Below are 19590 nucleotides of genomic sequence, written 5' to 3'. Positions count from 1 at the left end.
ATTTTCATTGTCTTTGTCTTTTTATTGCTGACCTTCATGCCATATCTATTACAACAGCTATTCAATTTAGTCAGAGAATCTTGCAGACTTGTAGCGGATTTATTTAGAAGTATAACATCATCTGCATAAAGCAGAGAGCTGACATTAACATCTCCAATTTTGATATCATGTTTAATACCACTTTCCTTCATAATGTTATCCATATAGATAATGAATAACAGAGGGGATAATGTACATCTTTGTCTCACACCAGATTTAACATTAAACCATCTTCCTGTACTTCCTTCAATTCTAACTGCTGACTTACAACTCAAGTAAAGACTAAGTATTGCTTGATATAATGCCCCATTGACACCATATAACTGCAGCGTATTGAATAGCTTCTCTCTTGGCACCTTGTCATATGCCTTTTCCAAATCGACAAAACTTAAATACAGATCTTTGTTATATTCCCATGCTTTCTCGACTATTTGTCGTAAAGTGAAGATCTGATCCTGACAGCCTCTATTTGGCCTGAATCCAGCTTGTTCTTCACCAAGCTTTTCTTCCACAATTCTTCTCAACCGTTTCTCAAGTATACTTGCATAGATCTTGCCAGGAACACTCAGTAGGGAAATACTTCTGTAATTCTCACATTCAGTTTTATTTCCCTTTTTATATATAGGTACTATGAGAGCTCTACTCCATGCATCGGGAATTCGCCCCTCTGTCCAGGCTTTCTGAACTATGCACTGCAGCCACTGTAAGACTCTTATACCACCATACTTCAGCATTTCTGGTCGAATATCATCTACTCCTGCTGCCTTTCCACATTTCAAGCCTTTGATGGCTTTTTCTACTTCAAGTATGGATATGTATTCCTGGCTGCATGCCTGGTCAGTGTTTTTTACCACTGTGCTGTCATCACTACTTATTTCATTTAGCAGTTTTTCAAAGTAATTACTCCATACCTCAAGGATATCTTTTTCTCCCGTTTTCATGTCACCTTTATCATCTCTAACTCCTTTTACAGCACTCTTTCCTCCATTCCTAAGCTTCTTCAACAACCTCCAGAATATTTTGCCATCTTCTTGATATTTATTTTCTATATTTTTGCCAAAGTCCTCCCGTGACTTTTGTTTAGCCAGTTTTACACAGTGTTTAGAATTCTTGCATTTGTCTCTATTCTCTAAGAGCACAAGCTGACTTATTTGACAGGAACTTTTAATATGCTTTCTTCTTTTCCTTCACTGCCTCTTTAACTTCCTGTGTCCACCAGGGAGTTCTGATTTTTTTTATTCTTGCAGACAACCTCACCACATGCCTCTCTGGCAGAATCAATCAATGTTTTCTTCAGAGTTTGCCACTGAATCTCCAAGGTTTGATTCCTGTTCTCAAACTCTTTCATTTTTTCTTCAATAATCTTTGTGTATTTTAGTCTATAGTTCACATCTGAGAGCTGCTCAACTTTTATTCTCTTTAAAACTTTCTTACATGTTATTCTTTTCAATATGAAATTCAATTTTATCCTGCTCAAGACTAAATAGTGATCACTTCCAATTTCAAATCCTCTGTATACTCTGGTGTTCTGCACCAGGGAGAAAACATCACTATCGACAATAACATAGTCAATGAGACTTTTCTTATTCCTAGTCTCTTCTCTCCATGTGAATTTGTGCACATTTTTATGTTGGAACATGGTGTTAGTAATAACCAGTCCATGTCCTGAGCAGAAATCTAACAGATATTTGCCATTATTATTAGCTTTGCTCTTTTCTCCAAATTTTCCCAAAATATTTTTGTATGTCTCGCAATCATTTCCTACTCTGCTATTTAGATCCCCAACAAGGACCAACTTTTCCTTTTTCGTTGTGTCAGTTGCTTTTTCTAAAGCCTCAAAAAATTCCTCCACTTCTATCTTAGTAGAACCTTCTGTGGGACCATAGACACAAATAATTCTCATTGTGCAGTTCCCATTCTCATATTTGCCCACATTACTCTACTTGAGACTGACTGCCATTCAAGAAGATTAGCCTCGTATTTTGTGTTAAATACTATGGCTACTCCTTCTTTTCCTTGATTGTCATTGCCTGAATATAACATTTTGTTTTTATTGCTCAGAAAGATCTCACCAGTTTTTGTCTTTTTTGTTTCAGTCACCCCTATTATGTCGATCTGGTACTTATCTAATTCTTCAGTTAGCTCCATTTCTTTGCCATTCAGGCTTCTTACATTGATAGTACCGATCTTTAACTCTAGTGATGTTGAGTTGGGGTTTGTTTTCAGATTTGTTGCAGTAGCTGACTTTTCGCTGTTCACCCTAGTTCCCTGGCGAAAACAACGGAGTTCCTTGTTTAACTGGGCAACACCCCAGCCAGCGTGAAATTTTGTCATGTTGTAGCATCATTTTTTATTTTGGTTTAACCAATAAGAATACAATTTGGTCAGCTAAATCCCAAATTGCCAGCCCATCCTCGTTTGTTCAGTATCCCAGTAGATACTCAACAGGGTGCACCACGAGAAGGTGAGGATTGGAAATTAGGTCAGAAGCCCTGGTCAGTTCTCCGCATTCCTTTAAAGGCTATGTGGAGGTCTCCTCTCAGTTATATAGCTTTGACCCTTAAGCACCTCGGTTTATTTCATTGTCTTTGTCTTTTTATTACTGACCTTCATACCATATCTATTACAACAACTATTCAATTTAGTCAGAGAATGTTTTATTAATGTACAAGGATGCACCTTATGCACTGTTATTCATTATATATATAGATCACATTATGATATCAAAATTGTAGATGTTAATCTTAGCTCTTTTGTTTATGCTGATGATGTTATACTTCTAAATAAATCCAGTACAAGTCTGCGTGATTCCCTGACTAAAGTGAATAATTGTTGTAATAGATATGGTATGAAGGTCAGCATTAAAAAGACTGACTTTATAAATAGGCAGAAATATTGAAAATGCCACTGCATTGTGAATCGAGAATCTATAGAACAAGTAAAACATTCCAGCTACTTAGGCATGATTTTTAGTGAAGATGGTAAATTAAATATGGAAATAGACAACAGAATCAACAAAGCTGGTACAGTGGGAAGTCAACTGAATAAATTCATATAGAATAATGGAGAAATTAGTCGAAAGACTAAATTAGCTGTTTACAACACAGTGTTCAAACCAATTTTAACTTATGAACCTGAGAGCTGAGTCAGAAGTAAAACACTTGACCAAAGTCTAGAGACCACAGATATGAGAGTCTTGAGAAAGTTTAGAGGCGTGAACAGATGGCATCAATGGCAATATCATATTAAAAGCAATGATATTAGGAAAGAATTTGCCATTGTCAGCATCCAGGAATCCGTTAGCAGAGCTAATCTCATGTGGTATGGTCACTTAAACAGAATGGGAGAGAAAAGATTAGCAAAACTAGTGTTCTCTGCCAGGTGTGCAGGAAAAAGACCCAGAAGAAAACCAATATATAGGTGGATTGATACAGTAAAAAGTGCCTTAGAAGATAGAAATATAAGATCTGATAATGTTGGAGTCTTGACAGGTAACAAGACTGATATGGAGTAAAATTGTATATAGGAAGTTAGTAATTATATAAATTTTTCATGTGTTACTATCATATCTTGTACATCCCTAGACGGTATATATCAGGAATTTGATGATGATGAAAAATTATAGAAGTCAAACTTGAAGAAGAACGTGGCTGGATTTCAGGCCAACCAGGTTACCTGTTTGGACTGAAACAGGTAAACAATATCAGATGTTCACTTTACAATAAATAGTTGAAAAATCATGAGAATATAACAAGGATTTGTACTTAAGTTGTGTATATCTGGAAAAGACATAGGACAAGGTTCAGTGAAAAGAAGCTTTTTAGAATACTACAGTTATATGGAGTAAATGGAATATTATAGAAAGCAATACATAATCTATATTGAAATTGTAAGTTAGCTGTTAGAATTGAAGCAAATGTAAGAAGATGGTTTGATGTAAAGTTAGTGTGCACTCTTGTGTTACATCTATCTCTACTTATCACTATCAAATTCCTGATATATGTACCCTCAAGGGATGTACAGGAGCACGAAAAACTTTCACCATTACCAACTTCCTATCTACAGTTTTCCTCCAAATCAATCTGTTACCTGTCAAGATTTCAACATTATCAGATCTTATATTTCTATCGTCTAAGGCACTTTGTACCTTATCAATCCACCTATATCTTGGTCTTCCTCTGGATCTTTTTCCTGCCAGCCTGGCAGAGAACACTTGGTTTAAATGACAATACCATCTGAGATTAGCTCTGCTGACACAAATTACTGGATGCTAACAATGTTGTTCTTTCCTAATACCCTTGTTTTTAATATGACATTGTCACTAATGCCATCTGTTCACCCCTCTAATCTTTCTCAGGACTCTCAGAGTGATAAGTGAAAATTGGTTTGAACACTGTCTTGTATACAGCTAATTGAGTGTTTTGACTAATTTCTTTCTTATTCCATATAAATTTATTCACTTGACTTCTTACCTTACCAGCTTTGTTAATTCTGTTGTCTATTTCCATATTTAATTTACTATCTTCACTAAAAATCATGCCTAAGTAGCTGAAATGTTTTACTTGTTCTATAACTCCATTCACAATGCAGTTGATATTTTCATTGTTTCTGCCTATTTTTATTGTCTTTGTCTTGTTATTGCTGATCTTCTCTACTTATTCATCATCTATATGGGTTGCATTATGAAACAAAGTGGTATAAATCTGATATTAGAATCATAGATATCAGAATTATTTCTTTGGATTATGGAGATGTTGTTATACTCCCCAACACATTGTTGTAAGTCCCCTGGTTCTTTGACTAAACAGAACAACATATATAACAAATTAGGCAAAAAAAACATCACTTTTTATTGAAAAATGATCAAAAACTTTAGCTGCATTGTCAATGGAGAACCTAAAGAACAAAACATTTTACACGGGTGAAATGTTTCATAAGTAAAGGATATTTTATCAGTATTTCAAGTGAAAGTGGCAAATTAAATAAGTTATGGATCTTAGAGTTAAGTTAGAAATAAAGCACTTCATCAAAGATTAAAAACCAGAGATATGAGAGTTCTGGGGGGGGGGAGAAAAAATAGTAACCTGAAAATATTAAAAATGGAGATATTAAAAAGGAACTTGACATTGAAGAATGTGTGAGTAGGGCTAAACTAATGTGGTATGGTCATTTAAACAGAATGAAAAAAGAAAGATTTGTTATATTGGAGTTCTAACAAGTAGTTGACTATTTTTGAGGGAAATTGTTGATAGGAGACTAGTAATAATGTAACATTAATCATGTAGCATGGTCATAGTAGCCTGTACACTCTTGAGGGTATATATCAGGAAATTTATATGATATAAGTACTTTTAGATAGATGCAAATTTTATATTTTAAACAAAAATATCAAATTTTTGTTTAAAAATATACTGAAAGCAGACAGAAGAAACCAACTTTGTTATATAGAAGTCCAACATGAATCATAAAAATTAAAGATGAGAATAAAATTCATACTGCAGAAAAATTGAAATTCCTGAAAAAAACGACTGGTTATTCACTGTGAAACCATAAAACAAATGAAGTTATTTTACAGTCTCCAAATACATAATATGTAATGTTATTACATATTTATAAACAGCAGTGGATCTATGATGAATATGTAGATTTTTGACCAGTAAAATCAAATTATAAGATAGGAACATTATTCGGTTTATTATTAATACAATTAAATGAAACTGATTAGTTTCACTGCATATACTTGTGGCTTCTTCTGGGTTTGGATTAGGATGAACAAAAAATTACATGAACTATCAATAAGTTAAAATTATCATGCCATCAGATATTCTAGCAAGTCTAGATATTGTGTATTTGTTTACCAATATTCTGGTGGACAAACTATGAAACTTATAGATGATCTGTTCTCTCCTGACTCTGCTCAACTTTTTAGGCATTGTCTCAATTCCAATTATTTCAGATGGAATGGGAAAATTTACAAACAGCTATCTGGCTTACAATGGGAAGTCCTTTGTCTCCTCCATATGTTGACTTATTCATGGAACACATTTCTTCACATCTTCAAATAAAAAGCCTTTGATATGGTGGAGATATGTAGATGACATCCTTTTTGTCTGGAATACAGTGTTACCGAGCTGCACGATTTTCTTTTATATATCAACTCCTACTGCCATAAAATAAAATTCATTTCGGAACTTGAAAGGGAAGGAAAATTACCTTTCCTAGATGTTTTGATTTCAAAATAAGCCAAAGGAAACTTCTCTCTTTGCATTTATGGCATTACCCATATAAAGTACTAATGTACTATAGGTTGATCAACCAACCTCTCTTATGGGCCCGCATTTAAAAAAAAAGAAAAGGAAAAAAATAAGCCCACTCATACAGGTTGTTTCCTGCATTTATAATCTTTGCACCATATTGTTATATACTTTCGTTTGTTATAAATATCCCGCAAGTGTTATTGTTATGTGTTATTCTCAGATTTTGTATACTTGGATTGCAAGTGTTGGGTCAATCACTCGTATGTAATTACTCTCAATTAGGTCCTAGAATGAGCCATTGAAAATTCAATAATGGACTATTAATATAATTCCTTATTACTTTACTTTAACTAATCCTACTTTCCACATGACCCTTTTTTTATCCTTTCGTAACTCTGTCCCTAGTTCCCGCTGTACAAAGCAGGCTTTAAGGTTACTAATATGTCCAATTTGCAAATTAAAGTTTTTAATCAAATAAAACAAGTTTATTTCTAACTAGTTAGAGGATACAAGTAATACATTCATGAGGAGGAACCTACTTCTCTTTACCAAACTGTGCTGAATTGGCCAAACATACAATTATTGGTTAAAATACATAGTTTCCACATAATCTTGGGATGTTGCTCAACAATTTTACAACGTAGGAGCAATCTTCCCCTTAATTTTTATTTAGTTTAGTTCCTTCCACTCTTTGCACATATTTATAACACTTTACACTTGCATACCTACAGCTCTAAACTCAAGTTCACACCAACTCCTTTCTGCAAGCACAAATATCACTCATGCTAATACTTACACCTAAGAAAATAAAACATTAACAAAGAGTACCTACTCACAGTACCTTTTACATTCACAATCCAGTCACATGAATAACATTTCAGTCCAGATTTCTGGCCTATGTGTTTTTTTCTTTTGGATACTATAGCCGCTTGGGTGCTCCATAGACAATTACGGTGCTCTAAGCTAGGGTTGCAGACGATATCCTTTCTTCAAATTTCCTATGAAGAAGGCTGTCTCTACCCTCGCTGGTTGGTCACTTGGTCTTTTCCTGGAAGAACTTGCATCTATGTGGAGGGTCTCGTCCTGGAAACAGTCCAATGAGATTGGGGAGATATCCCATTGACACAACCGCTACGATCTTCCATCGGGTTGCTAGGAATTAACTGTTGATCTCTCCATCACATCCTTGGGTAGTAGCCTTCTCCCTATTCTTCCGTGCATTGAAGCAGGAACCCCACAGGAATGGCCTCATCCCCTCACATTGGAACTGGATGCTCCAAGCAGGATAAAGGACAAAAACAAAAACCAGAGAGAGCTCTGTCCCCTCTCAGTCCTCTTAAATATCTTTCTAATCCTTTGTTTCATTACTGAAGTTTTTGTGATTGCCCCTTTGCATGATGACGTCACTTCACCTCTCTCATTTTGGACGACTCTAATGTGGCTGCTTAATTTTGTTCGCAAGACCTTGGAAACTTTTACTTTTGCTGATTAACCTTTCTAATCTTGTTTAATCCCTTCTCTTTTGTGTTTCATACAACATTCAACAGGAATTATTTTTTGCACTTTACAAGAAATAAAATATTATTTAACTTTTAATTTCACATTTTACATTATATATACATATGTTTGAAACCCCTGTAAAACCAAGTCCAATAAAGTTAACTCATTTAACTTATCATGCAAGATTTTACAATATATCACAAAAAAACTAGGTAATATACATATGCTCAAGAGAAGAACATTCTCTGTTACAAGAGATGAAGCCAAACTGAAGGAAGAATTACATTCGCTACTCCTGCTCCACAACAAAATCCCGACATTCTCTACAGAACGTCTGTTTCATTCCTTATATTGGTAGACCTTCTCTGAAGATTGCCAGCCTCCTCAAATCTTAGAGTGACTTTCAAGCCCATTTTGACTCTATGAGGTTTATTACATGCATCTAAAGACCACAGTCCCTTCAGCAAACATCCTGGGTTTATAATATTCTATGTTCTTGCTGCCTTCCTTACATAGGACAGGCATCAGGAAGTTTGAAATTCAGGCAGATCATATTGGAGACATCAGTAACATTTGAGGAGACAGCTCAGGCCTAGCTTTTCATTTCTCTCTCTCTCTCTCTCTCTCTCTCTCTCTCACACATACACATACACATCAGTCATAACATTGAATGGGATGAACACTCCATTGCCTTACATAGAGAACAACTTCGCTGCCATCAGCATGAAATAATCTACTATGGTCATCTCCTCACGAGGCACATTCAATAAAAACCAAGGAATAATCCTATGTGATATTTGGAAATTGCTCATTAGATCTTTTCACACATCAAACTTTAGCTTTTCAGCTAACTATTGTGCTCATATCATTGAACAATAGCTGAGCTGTGCCAGCTTCCACACTTCACATTTTCTCTTTTTAACTTATTATAAACATTCCTACATGTTATTGTATTTTAGTGATGTTATGGTTTATGTTAGCCCTTTATTGTAATTTTTTGTTCATTCTAATCCTAACCTAGAAGAAACCACAAGTATATGCAGCAAAACTAGTTTCATTTATTTATCTTATTCTTATTAAGAGAGACATACCTCTAGGGAGTCAGAAACTCAGCAAGGGGGGGCATACTATTCACACCAGCTGTCATACCTGTTCTTGAATTCATTTATGCCATTTGCACACACTACTCAATGAGAGAAAAATCTACCCCTAACCCCCCTTCTTGACAGCATTCATTCTCAACTTCATGGATGCCCTCCTGTCATTTCCCCTCTTTCTCCTGTTTGCTAGTGTCTCTGCAGCTTACAAATTCATAATTTGTATTCTACAATCCTGATATCATTTTTGATACTCTCCTTTGCACTCTTTCCACTGTATCAGAATTACCACAGAAACCAGGAGACCAGACCTACGTGCAATAGTTCAAGTGGGGTCTTATCAAGGCCTTGTAAAGAGGAAAAATGACTTCCTTATCTTTACATTTCAAGGTTCATTTCAGCGTTGCCATTATTCTCTGAGACCAATAAAATTACCAATTTCGGAATGACCACAAGGATCAAATTCTTATGAGTAAATTAAAATAACAATGATGATAATAATAATAATAATTTTCTTTTCTAAACTCATTGAAGTCCTATAATTCATGTGAACAAAATATGCTTTTCCTGAAAGGTGTTTTAGATTGTCTTACATGATATTACTATTTCAACTTTTCTGGAAGTTTATTTTCCACTTGGTTAGACTATAATAAATTTAGTTTAATCCTTTACCTAAGTGTAGGCAAACAAAGTTTACACTTGAAGTAGTTCAGGACTGAGGCAACTTGTAGCAAAGGTGGACCAAGCTCTCATCACTCCTTGTCTCAGTATCTCCCATAATGCAAAGCACATCTCCTTGCAGACATGTATAATGCTATGCATTAAGGGAAGGGCCACTACCCAGACCAGTTTTGACCTTTATTGAGGTCTCGTCAGTGGAAGGCAGACCCAGAGTATTGATACAAAGGCAGAAGCAATGGAGGGGTCATATTTACTTATACGAGTTGCCAAAAGGTGTACCACCTTATTATTAATTTACTCTGGATTTAGAGAAAGATGTTGGAAGTTTATTTTCCACTTGGTTAGACTATAATAAATTTAGTTTAATCCTTTACCCAAGTGTGCTACACTTGGGTAAAGGATTAAACTAAATTTATTATATTTCAACTTTAATTTTAAAATGGCTATAATAGGGAAACGCATGCATGTTTAACAGATGTAACTAAAATAATTTTTTCTACAAATTCTTTTAAAAATAAATAATCAGTATATATATATTATTTCTTCCTCCTGTAGATTACTGCATTTGGTCCAGATGAAAACTTAATTGTTATGATAGTCATACCTGTTGTATGCATCCTAATCTTGTGCCTTTTGATTGGTGCCATAATTTTCTTGCGCATTGCTAAAAAGAAACGTGCCACCAGAGGAACATACAGTCCAAGTAGACAAGAAATGTTTGGTTCACGTGTGGAAATGAATCATGTCATGAAGCCACCACCAGAAGAAAGGCTGATTTAAATGCAAATACAAATTTTATATTTTTATATTATGCATAACGAAAAAATTTTTCGGGGACTCATAAACACGAAGAAAACTGCCACAAATAATCATTAAAAGGTGAACAACATAATTTGTAAAAGTTGACAGTACATTAGATTACCGTCCAGTGAACTCAGTTATCAATTGAACTGCATCAAAGTTAGTAAGAATTCAATAATTTGTGGTTCGAAAACACAAATTCCATACTTTTTAAATGCCTTCAGTTTTCAGACATGATTATCCACATAACATCCTAAGTTTGACCTTTTCATTATGTGAAAATAAAGGAAAGACAATTTGTTTTTACCTCACTTATTTTATTTATATTACTTTTAACTGCACTCACACATAGCAACTATATTTTTAATGTGTAACATTTATTGATATTTTCCAAGTGTTTGTATTGATTAGCATCTTTTTAGTGATTAAATGAAACCTGCCATGTATTGTAATTTTACACAAGAGAAAATCAGTATGCTCTAAACATTGCCTTCAAACAAGTGAATAGTGATATATTTGTTGATATTGAAGCATTTTTTGCTGAAAGAGAACTTTCTCTTTACCCCGTGACTTTTATGTGTTGTCTGTTGTAAATATCTTGAGTTACTCATCTGATTATAGGTTATATTTTTTATCTATGTACTGCTGAAAGTTGTAACAACTGACAGCTATTGTATATGACACATGAACACACATATCCTGTAATTTTTATTATAATTATTTAAAGTATTGACTTGCCATTCATTTTTATTTCCAGTCTTTGATAGCAATATTAATAACATTTGGTTGTGCCTAAGAAAATTAGAACAGTTAGCTATAATTTTGAGCTAATGTTTTAAGTCTATTTACTGTTGTTTATAGCATAATACAATAATAGTTGTGGTAGTAATAACGACAGTAATTCCAGTTACCATAAATATTGTATATTTCACAGGATTGTAAATAGTAATCTTTTCGGGTAATTATGTGCCTGAATTCTGTATATTTTACAAAAATGGCATTTATGTTACTCTCAATGTGAAACAAATGTATTATTATATAAAAAAAATTAATTTTTGTTTTTTTAGCAATTAACAGTTTCCAAAATAATAATAATAGTAATAAACAAATATTAAAATATTATCAATAATATGAATATTTATATAATAGTTTATAGGAGCTGTAAAATTATATATTTATGAGTTTAATTAAGCAAATACTTGTAATTCTAAAACATTTTTGTCACTCCAGCATTCTCTACTTGCATATTTAAATAACCAGCATATCGAAATTAATAGTGAAATTAATACACAACCTAACAATTCCATATCAAAATAAATGAAGAGGAAAAAAAATGTCAGATGCTTTTCCAATTATTCATGTAGACTTGCATATTTCTTAAATTTTATGTTCTCATCTCATTTTATTTAACTTGATTCATCCCATTTTAATTCTTCACAAAGTTTTATTTATTAGTTCCATCATGTTGAAATTATGTATTACCTGTAGATACATATTTGTACAGTTTATCTTCACTTAGCAATCTCCTTCCAATTAAATAATCTCAATAAGACATAAGTACTACTATCTTGAATAAGCAGAGAATTTTTCTTTTTATTCCTTTAATTTAGTATTTTTATTTTCTGTTATTATTACAATGAAGTGTTGTGAGAAAAACAAAGAATTCACTGCATTATTATTGTAAAGAGTACTGTGCAGTTATCTGAAAGATAAGAAAATTTTGAGAATGTTGTTTACACTTGTAGGTGAGAGCTTTTCTGATGATAATTTTTATGTTGTATTTTACCATTGCACCAAAATTGCAAGCTTTAGTTCTTGATGTTAAATTAAATCACATTAAAAAAAATATTGGCATTAACCAAAATCAACAACATTCTTGATATGTGAAATATTCTTGGTAATCTAAAATGTTTAACCCTCCATTTATGCCTTCCATTTTTTCTTTTATGGTGTAAATAAGTTTTATAGTCCTCAGGTTGTTACTTAAAAATCTAACCACTGTAAAATATACCAGCATCTGATAGTAAATATGCTCTTTTTTCCCCCTCCTATGCACAGGTTGTGATAGTTTTCCGTCCATACTAAACATTCCAGTATTGCCTTTGTAATGAAAATAATTTTCTGTTAACTGTTCTACTTTGAAAGAGATCTGTATTTGTTGTGTAATATTTTAAGAAAATAAAAGTGTTTTTATAACTGATGTATTAAGAGAAACTTTCTAATTAGGTTGTTTGCCAATGCTTGTAGCCATGAATAAGCAGTCATAGCCCACACAGGATTTTGAAATTCTTTATAGTTATAATATATAAAGGTTTTAAATTTATTAATACTGATTGTGAAATGTTTAGACAAATTAGTTGTGCATAAAAAAAGGTAATCCTGGTGGAGATTTTAATTGCAGGAATATAAAATGGTATGAAGGTCAGCATAAAAAAGACAGACAATGAAAATAGGCAGAAACATTGAAAATATTAACTGCATTGTGAATCGAGAACCTATACAACAAGTAAAATTTCATCTACTTCGGCACTGTTTTTAGTGAAGATCGTAAATTAAATATGGAAATAGACAACAGAATCAACAAAGCTGGTACGATAGGAAGTCAACTGAATAAATTTATGTGGAATAAAAGAGAAATTAGTCAAATCACTAAATGATTGAGATCGCTAGGTTACGTGCAGTGATACAAAATGCGCAGCGGCAATTAGAGCACCTGCAAAACTCTTTCCAGAGTGATTCGGCTAACATAAAAAAACAGTGCAAGAATGAGAGAGTTTCTGAAATGAAGGAAAGAGTGTTGTATGGTGACTCATTATTAAGAGGGGTGATAGATAGCAGTGTAACTAAATCGTACTTACCGGGTGCAAAATTTAAGGATGTAAGTGAGAGTATTAGAGTGCAAAAACAGAGGGTGAAAGAATTAATAATTGTGGCAGGTACGAATGAATTGAAAGGTGATAAATTTTTTATGAGAGAGGACTTGAAAGTATTGTTAAAGGTAGCGAAAGAAAAGAGTGACAGAGTTAGAATGGTTAGTCTTGCCGCGGTATGACAGAGAGGAGTTTAGGAGGAGGGCCATAATCGCAAATGACATTATGCGTAGGTTATGCAGACGGTGTGGTGTGGAATGAGTTTGAAGGGCGAAAGGACTTATACAAGATGGATGGCCTGCATTTGAATGGACTTGGTGTGCGGAGACTGGAAAGAGTGTTGCTGAATGAAGTGAAAATGGATGTGCAAAACCAGGGAAACTAGAACTACCAAGGAGGGGGGGGAATGGATATGCAGACATCAGTGAGACAGATGAGTGTAAGAATGTATATAATGTACCCGAGCCAGCACTAAGGACAAAAAATGGGAATGGGTCATTTAGAATAACGTATCGATATAGGGGTGGGACTAAGGGATCACTGCATTTCATGTATACTAATGCCAGGAGTATTAGGAACAAGAAGGAAGAATTTTTGGCCTTGATTGGCTCTTCCTGGCCACAGGTTACTGGCATTAGTGAAACATGGCTGACGGAAGAAGATATAGTTAGTGGGATAGAATGTGTAGGTTATAGTGTGTTTAGGAGGGACAGAGAGAATAAAATGGAGGGAGGGGTATTATTGATGATAGCTGATGAACTGCAGCCAAGGAGAATTGAAGTTGTATCGCAGGATAGTGAAAGGAGCTCATTTGAGGCTATTTGGTGTGAGATTGAGACTGGCAGAATAAAATCTACAGTTGGGTGCTGCTATAGACCAGGTGATGGAATAGATGGTGGAAATAGTATGCATAGGGAAATTGATGAAATGAGTGGAAGGAGGGTAATTATTATGGGGTATTTCAACTATGTTAACATTGATTGGAAGGAGGAGAGGACACATGTGAGGAAGGAAAAGGATTTTATTCAATTATTAAGGGATAACTATCTGAGACAGCATGTAATTGAAAATACTAGGGGTGTGAGAGTGCTTGACCTGGTAATAGCATCTGAGAATTTGACTGTAATGAATATGACCATGTTGCCACCTATTGGTGAGAGTGATCATAAGGTCTTGACCTGGGAGGTGGCTAAAGGTGTGGAATTTTCGATTAAGACAGGGTATATGTAGAATTACCGTGCTGGCAAGTATGACAAGCTTAGGAGATTGCTTGGATCAGTGCCATGTCATGTACAACTGCAAGGGCTGGACATCGATAGAGCATGGGACGTGGTCAAGGAGCATTTACAGGAGGTAATGGCTGATTGTATACCTAGGGTCCAAATACTAAAACAAGTAGGGGTTAAATGGATGAATAACACCATTAAGCTTGAGCTGTAAAAAAAGAAACAACTGTGGAGGGAATTTAAAGAAAGGGGTGACCTGCAGGCACACGAACGGTATAAAGTGCATGCCAGAAAGATAACGAGTGTGGTAAAAAAAGCAAAAGCGGATTATGAAAGGAAACTAGCTTTGCAAGCAAAAGAGAATCCAAAACAGTTCTTTCAATATGCTGCAAGCAAGAAAAAAACTGTACACGGCAAAATGATTTTAAGGAATGACGATGGTAAGGAGGTCACTGAATCAGTCGATATAGTGGAGTTACTGAGCGCGCACTTTGCAAAAGCATATCATCCAGGTGGTGACATTGAAAAAATGAAGGAACCATTAGTTTATACGGGAATAGTGATGAATGAAGTGGAGGTGACTAGTCTATTACAGAACCTTAATGTGAATACATCTGTGGGATTGGATGGTATACCGGCACTGGTCTTGCGTGAAGCGGCTAAAGAATTATCAATGCCCTTGACCATGTTGTTTAATCTGAGTCTCAGGTCTGGCTTAGTCCCGAAGGTGTGGAAAGAGGGGAAAATAGTTTCACTGCACAAAAGAGGATCCAAGACTACGGTTGCAAATTACCGACCGATCAGCATATCAGGAGTCGTCAAGGTCTTAGAGAAAGTAGTCAAGGGAAAAATATAGGAATGGATCGATGAAAACGAGATACTGTACAGGGGACAGCATGGCTTTGTGAAGGGTAGATCATGCTTCAGTAACTTGCTCAAGTTTTATAACAAGGTGACGGCTGAACTCGATAAGGGAAATGGATTTACAGTGATACTGCTGGACCTGGCAAAGGCGTTTGACAGGATACCACATGGAAAACTAATCCTTAAACTACAACATATGGGAATGGATATAGGGTTGGTGAGATGGATAGGTGGTTGGTTGATGGAGAGATATCAAAGAGTAGTTTATTCAGGAGTAGAGTCCAAAAGACGGCCTGTGACTAGTGGTGTGCCGCAGGGTTCTGTTCTTGGACCCCTGCTGTTTAATCTGTTCATTAACGATATAGGGAAGGGTCTAAGTGGGACAGTTCATTTGTTCACTGATGATGCAAAGTTGGGTAGGGCAATAGGGAATGCAGAAGATGTCAAAGTCTTGCAGGATGACTTAGATAGATTGGAGTTCTGGACTAAGGAGAATGGATGTCAATTTAATGTGACAAAATGTAAGGTTATGCATTTTGGGGTGAAAAGATTAGCAGCAGCATACCACGTTGGTGGAACTGTACTCCAAGAGATTGATGAGGCCAGGGACTTGGGAGTGTTGGTGGATAAGGAGATGAAGTTTAGGGGGCACACTGCAAAAGTAGCTAAATCAGCTCATCAACTCACTTGGTTGTTGAAAAATACCTTGACGAGCAGAGACAAGCAAGTTATTGTACCTCTGTACCGAGCCTTGATAAGACCTCATCTCGATTACTGTGCCCAGATTTGGTCACCTCGGTTCCTTCCTGATGGGGTGGAAGTGGAGAGGATCCAGAGGCGAGTGACTAAGATGATAAAAGGTCTATGGAATGAACCATATGAGAACAGGTTGAAGATTTGTGGGTTGCAGAAACTAGTTGATAGGCGGAGGAGGGGAGATATGATTGAGACATTCAAATTGCTAAAGGGATTCTATAGGATTAATTCAGAGGATATATTTGAGATCAGGACTGTTGGTGGTAGAACTAGGGGACACCTATGGAAGCTGGGCAAGAGTGTGGTTAGCAGGGGTGTTAGAGCTGGGTTCTTTACTTTTAGAGTGGTAAATGAGTGGAATAAGCTGCCAGTCTGTTGTGAGTGCTATGACGGTGAACGAGTTCAAGACAAGGTATGATAGATACTGTGAGAATGTAATCGCATAGTTGTGTGGACATGATGTTTAGGGCCTCCCTCGATGAGTCTAAGGACTCCTGGAGTCGCCCGAAATAATAATAAATTAGCTGTGTACGGGATTGTGTTAAAATCAATTTTAAGTAATGGATCTGACAGCTGGATCAGAAGCAAAACACTTGATCAAAGACTAGACACCACAGTTATGAGAGTCCTGAGAAAGATTAGGGACATGAAAAGATGGCATTATCATATTAAAAATGAGGATATTAGGAAAGAACTTGACATTGTCAGCATCCAGGAATTCGTTAGCAGAGCTAATCTCAGGTGGTATGGTCATTTAAACAGAATGGGGAAGGAAAGATTAGCAAAACAAGTGTTCTCTGCCAGGTTGGCAGGAAAAAGACCAAGATATAAGTAGATAGATACAGTAAAAAATGCCTTAGAAGATAGAAATATAACATCTGATAATGTTGGAGTCTAGACAGGTAACAGACTGATTTGGAGGACAATTGTAGATATTTTAAAGGAAGTTAGTGATGATGTAATTTTTCATGTAGTATTATCATATCCTGCACACCCCTTGAGGGTATATATCAGGAATTTGATGATGATATAAAATGGAAGATGGAGATGGTGTATAAGAACAAGGAGAATAGGTTTCTTTAACTTCTGAGGGATAAATATCTTAAGCAGGATGTGACCAAAGCAACAGTTGGTTTTGGATTTGATGATAACTTCATAAGATGTAGTTGTTAATTAGGTGTTAACACTGCAGCTGATTGATGAGAGTGATCATGAGATACTTGTTCGGGAAGTGGTCAAAAAATAAAAAATGAATACTGCCAAAAATGGATATAGAAAGTTCTGTAGTCAACTAGCATCAATACATTGGGTAGATGAGCTGTGCAGAAAAGATGCCACCAGTGCATTGGAATTCATAACACAGTATATGATACAAGCAATGCATTACTACATACCAAGAGCTAAGCAAGTAAATAGAGTAGGAGTAAAGGTGGTAAGATATTCTGGAGGTTGTTGAAGAAGCTTAAAAATGGAGGAAAGAGTGCTGTAAAAGAAGTTAGAGATGATAAAGGTGACATGAAAATGGGAGAAAAAGATATCCTTGAAGTATGGAGTAATTACTTTGAAAAACTACTAAATGAACTAAGCAGTGATGACACCACAGTGGTAAAAAAACACTGACCAGGCATGCAGGCAGCAATACATATCCATACTTCAAGTGGATTGAAATGTGGAAAGGCAGCAGGAGTAGATGATATTCGACCAGAAATGCTGAAGTACGGTGGCATATGAGTCTTACAGTGGCTGCACTGCATATTTCAGAAAGCCTACGAATTCCCGATGATTGGAGTAGAGCTGTCATAGTACTCATATATAAAAAGGGAAATAAAACTGAATGTGAGAATTACAGAGGTATTTCCCTACTGAGTGTTCCCGGCAAAAATCTATGCAAGTATACTTGAGAAACAGTTGAGAAGGATTGTGGAAGAGAAGCTTGGTGAAGAACAAGCTGGATTCCGGCCAAATAGAGGCTGTCAGGATCAGATCTTCACTTTACGACAAATAGTTGAGAAATCATGGGAGTATAACAAAGATCTGTATTTAATTTTTGTCGATTTGGAAAAGGCATATGACAAGGTGCCAAGAGAGAAGCTATTCAATACGTTACAGTTATATGATATCAATGAGGCAATATATCAAGCAATACTTGGTCTTTATTTGCGTTGTAAGTCAGCAGTTAGAATTGAAGGAAGTACAGGAAGATGGTTTAAATCTGGTGTGAGACAAGGATGTACATTATTCCCTATGTTATTCATTATTTATATGGATCACATTATGAAGGAAAGTGGTATTAAACATGATATCAAAATTGGAGATGTTAATGTCAGTTCTTTGCTTTATGCGGTTGATGTTATACTTCGAAATAAATCTGCTACAAGTCTCCAAGATTCTCTGACTAAATTGAATATTTGTTGTAATAGATATGGTATGAAGGTCAGCAATAAAAAGACAAAGACAATGAAAATAGGCAGAATCATTGAAAATGTCAACTGTGTTGTGAATGGAGAACCTGTTGAACAAGTAAAACATTTCAGCTACTTAGGCACTATTTTTAGTGAAGATGGTGAAATAAATATAGAAATGGACAACAGAATCAGCAATGCTGGTATCGTGGGAAGTCAATTGAATAAATTCATATGGAATAAGAGAGAAATTAGTCGGAACACTAAATTAGCTGTACTACAAGACAGTGTTCAAACCAGTTTTAACTTATGGATCTGAGAGCTGGGTCAGAAGTAAAACACTTGAACAAACACTAGAGACCGCAGATATGAGAGTCCTGAGAAAGATTATAGGCGTGAACAGATGGCGTCGATAGCAATATCATAAAAAACGAGGATATTAGGAAAGAACTTGACATTGTCAGCATCCAGGAATGCGTTTGCAGATCTAATCTCAGATGGTATGGTCACTTAAACAGAATGGGTGAGGAAAGATTAGCAAAACAAGTGTTCTCTGCCAGGTTGGCATCAAAACGACCCAGAGGAAGACCAAGATATAGGTGGATTGATATGGTACAAATTGCCTTAGACGATAGAAATATAACATCTGATAATGTTGGAGTCTTGACAAGTAACAGGCTGATTTGGAGGAAAATTGTAGATAGGAAGTTAGTAATGATGTAATTTTTTTCATGTAGTTCTATCATATCCTGTACACCCCTTGAAGGTACCTGGCAGGAATTTGATGATGATGATAAAATAGATGAACTGTGGAATCAAGCAAGCTCTGTTGGAAAAAGAGCATCTTTTCTTTCTTTACAAGCATTGTAAATGTTGTGTGAGAAATGAGTTGGGCTGGTCAGGCCAAGGATAATTCAAGAGACAATCTTATATGGCAAGCAAGAGAAAGAATAATTATGGCAGGTTGACACTACTGGTCAGTCATGGCAAAAGAGTGATCATTGCAAAGGATATAGTGGAATTATTGAATGAGCACTTTATCAGTGCATATTGTACTGGCATAATCGGTACTGTGCAATATGTAGAAGGGAAGCAAG

At 35.5% G+C, this 19590-nt stretch overlaps 1 protein-coding gene across 1 annotated transcript in view; it reads left to right on the top strand.

Annotated features, from left to right (window-relative positions):
• The window catches only part of crb (cell polarity complex component crumbs), a 439435-nt gene extending 426860 nt beyond the window's left edge, over window positions 1-12575 (top strand). The window contains exon 22 of the mRNA XM_090397137.1: window positions 10130-12575. Within this exon, the coding sequence (XP_090253263.1) occupies window positions 10130-10354 (225 nt within the window). The 3' untranslated portion in view covers window positions 10355-12575. The remainder of the gene's footprint in view (window positions 1-10129) is intronic.
• Window positions 12576-19590: the final 7015 nt, after the last annotated feature.

This window comes from Typopeltis vanoorti, chromosome 8, assembly GCF_054136105.1.
Source record: "Typopeltis vanoorti isolate ZY-2024b chromosome 8, IOZ_Tvanoo_1.0, whole genome shotgun sequence".
NCBI classification, from domain to species: Eukaryota; Metazoa; Arthropoda; class Arachnida; order Uropygi; family Thelyphonidae; genus Typopeltis; species Typopeltis vanoorti.
This window is presented reverse-complemented; position numbering and strand designations above follow the sequence as displayed.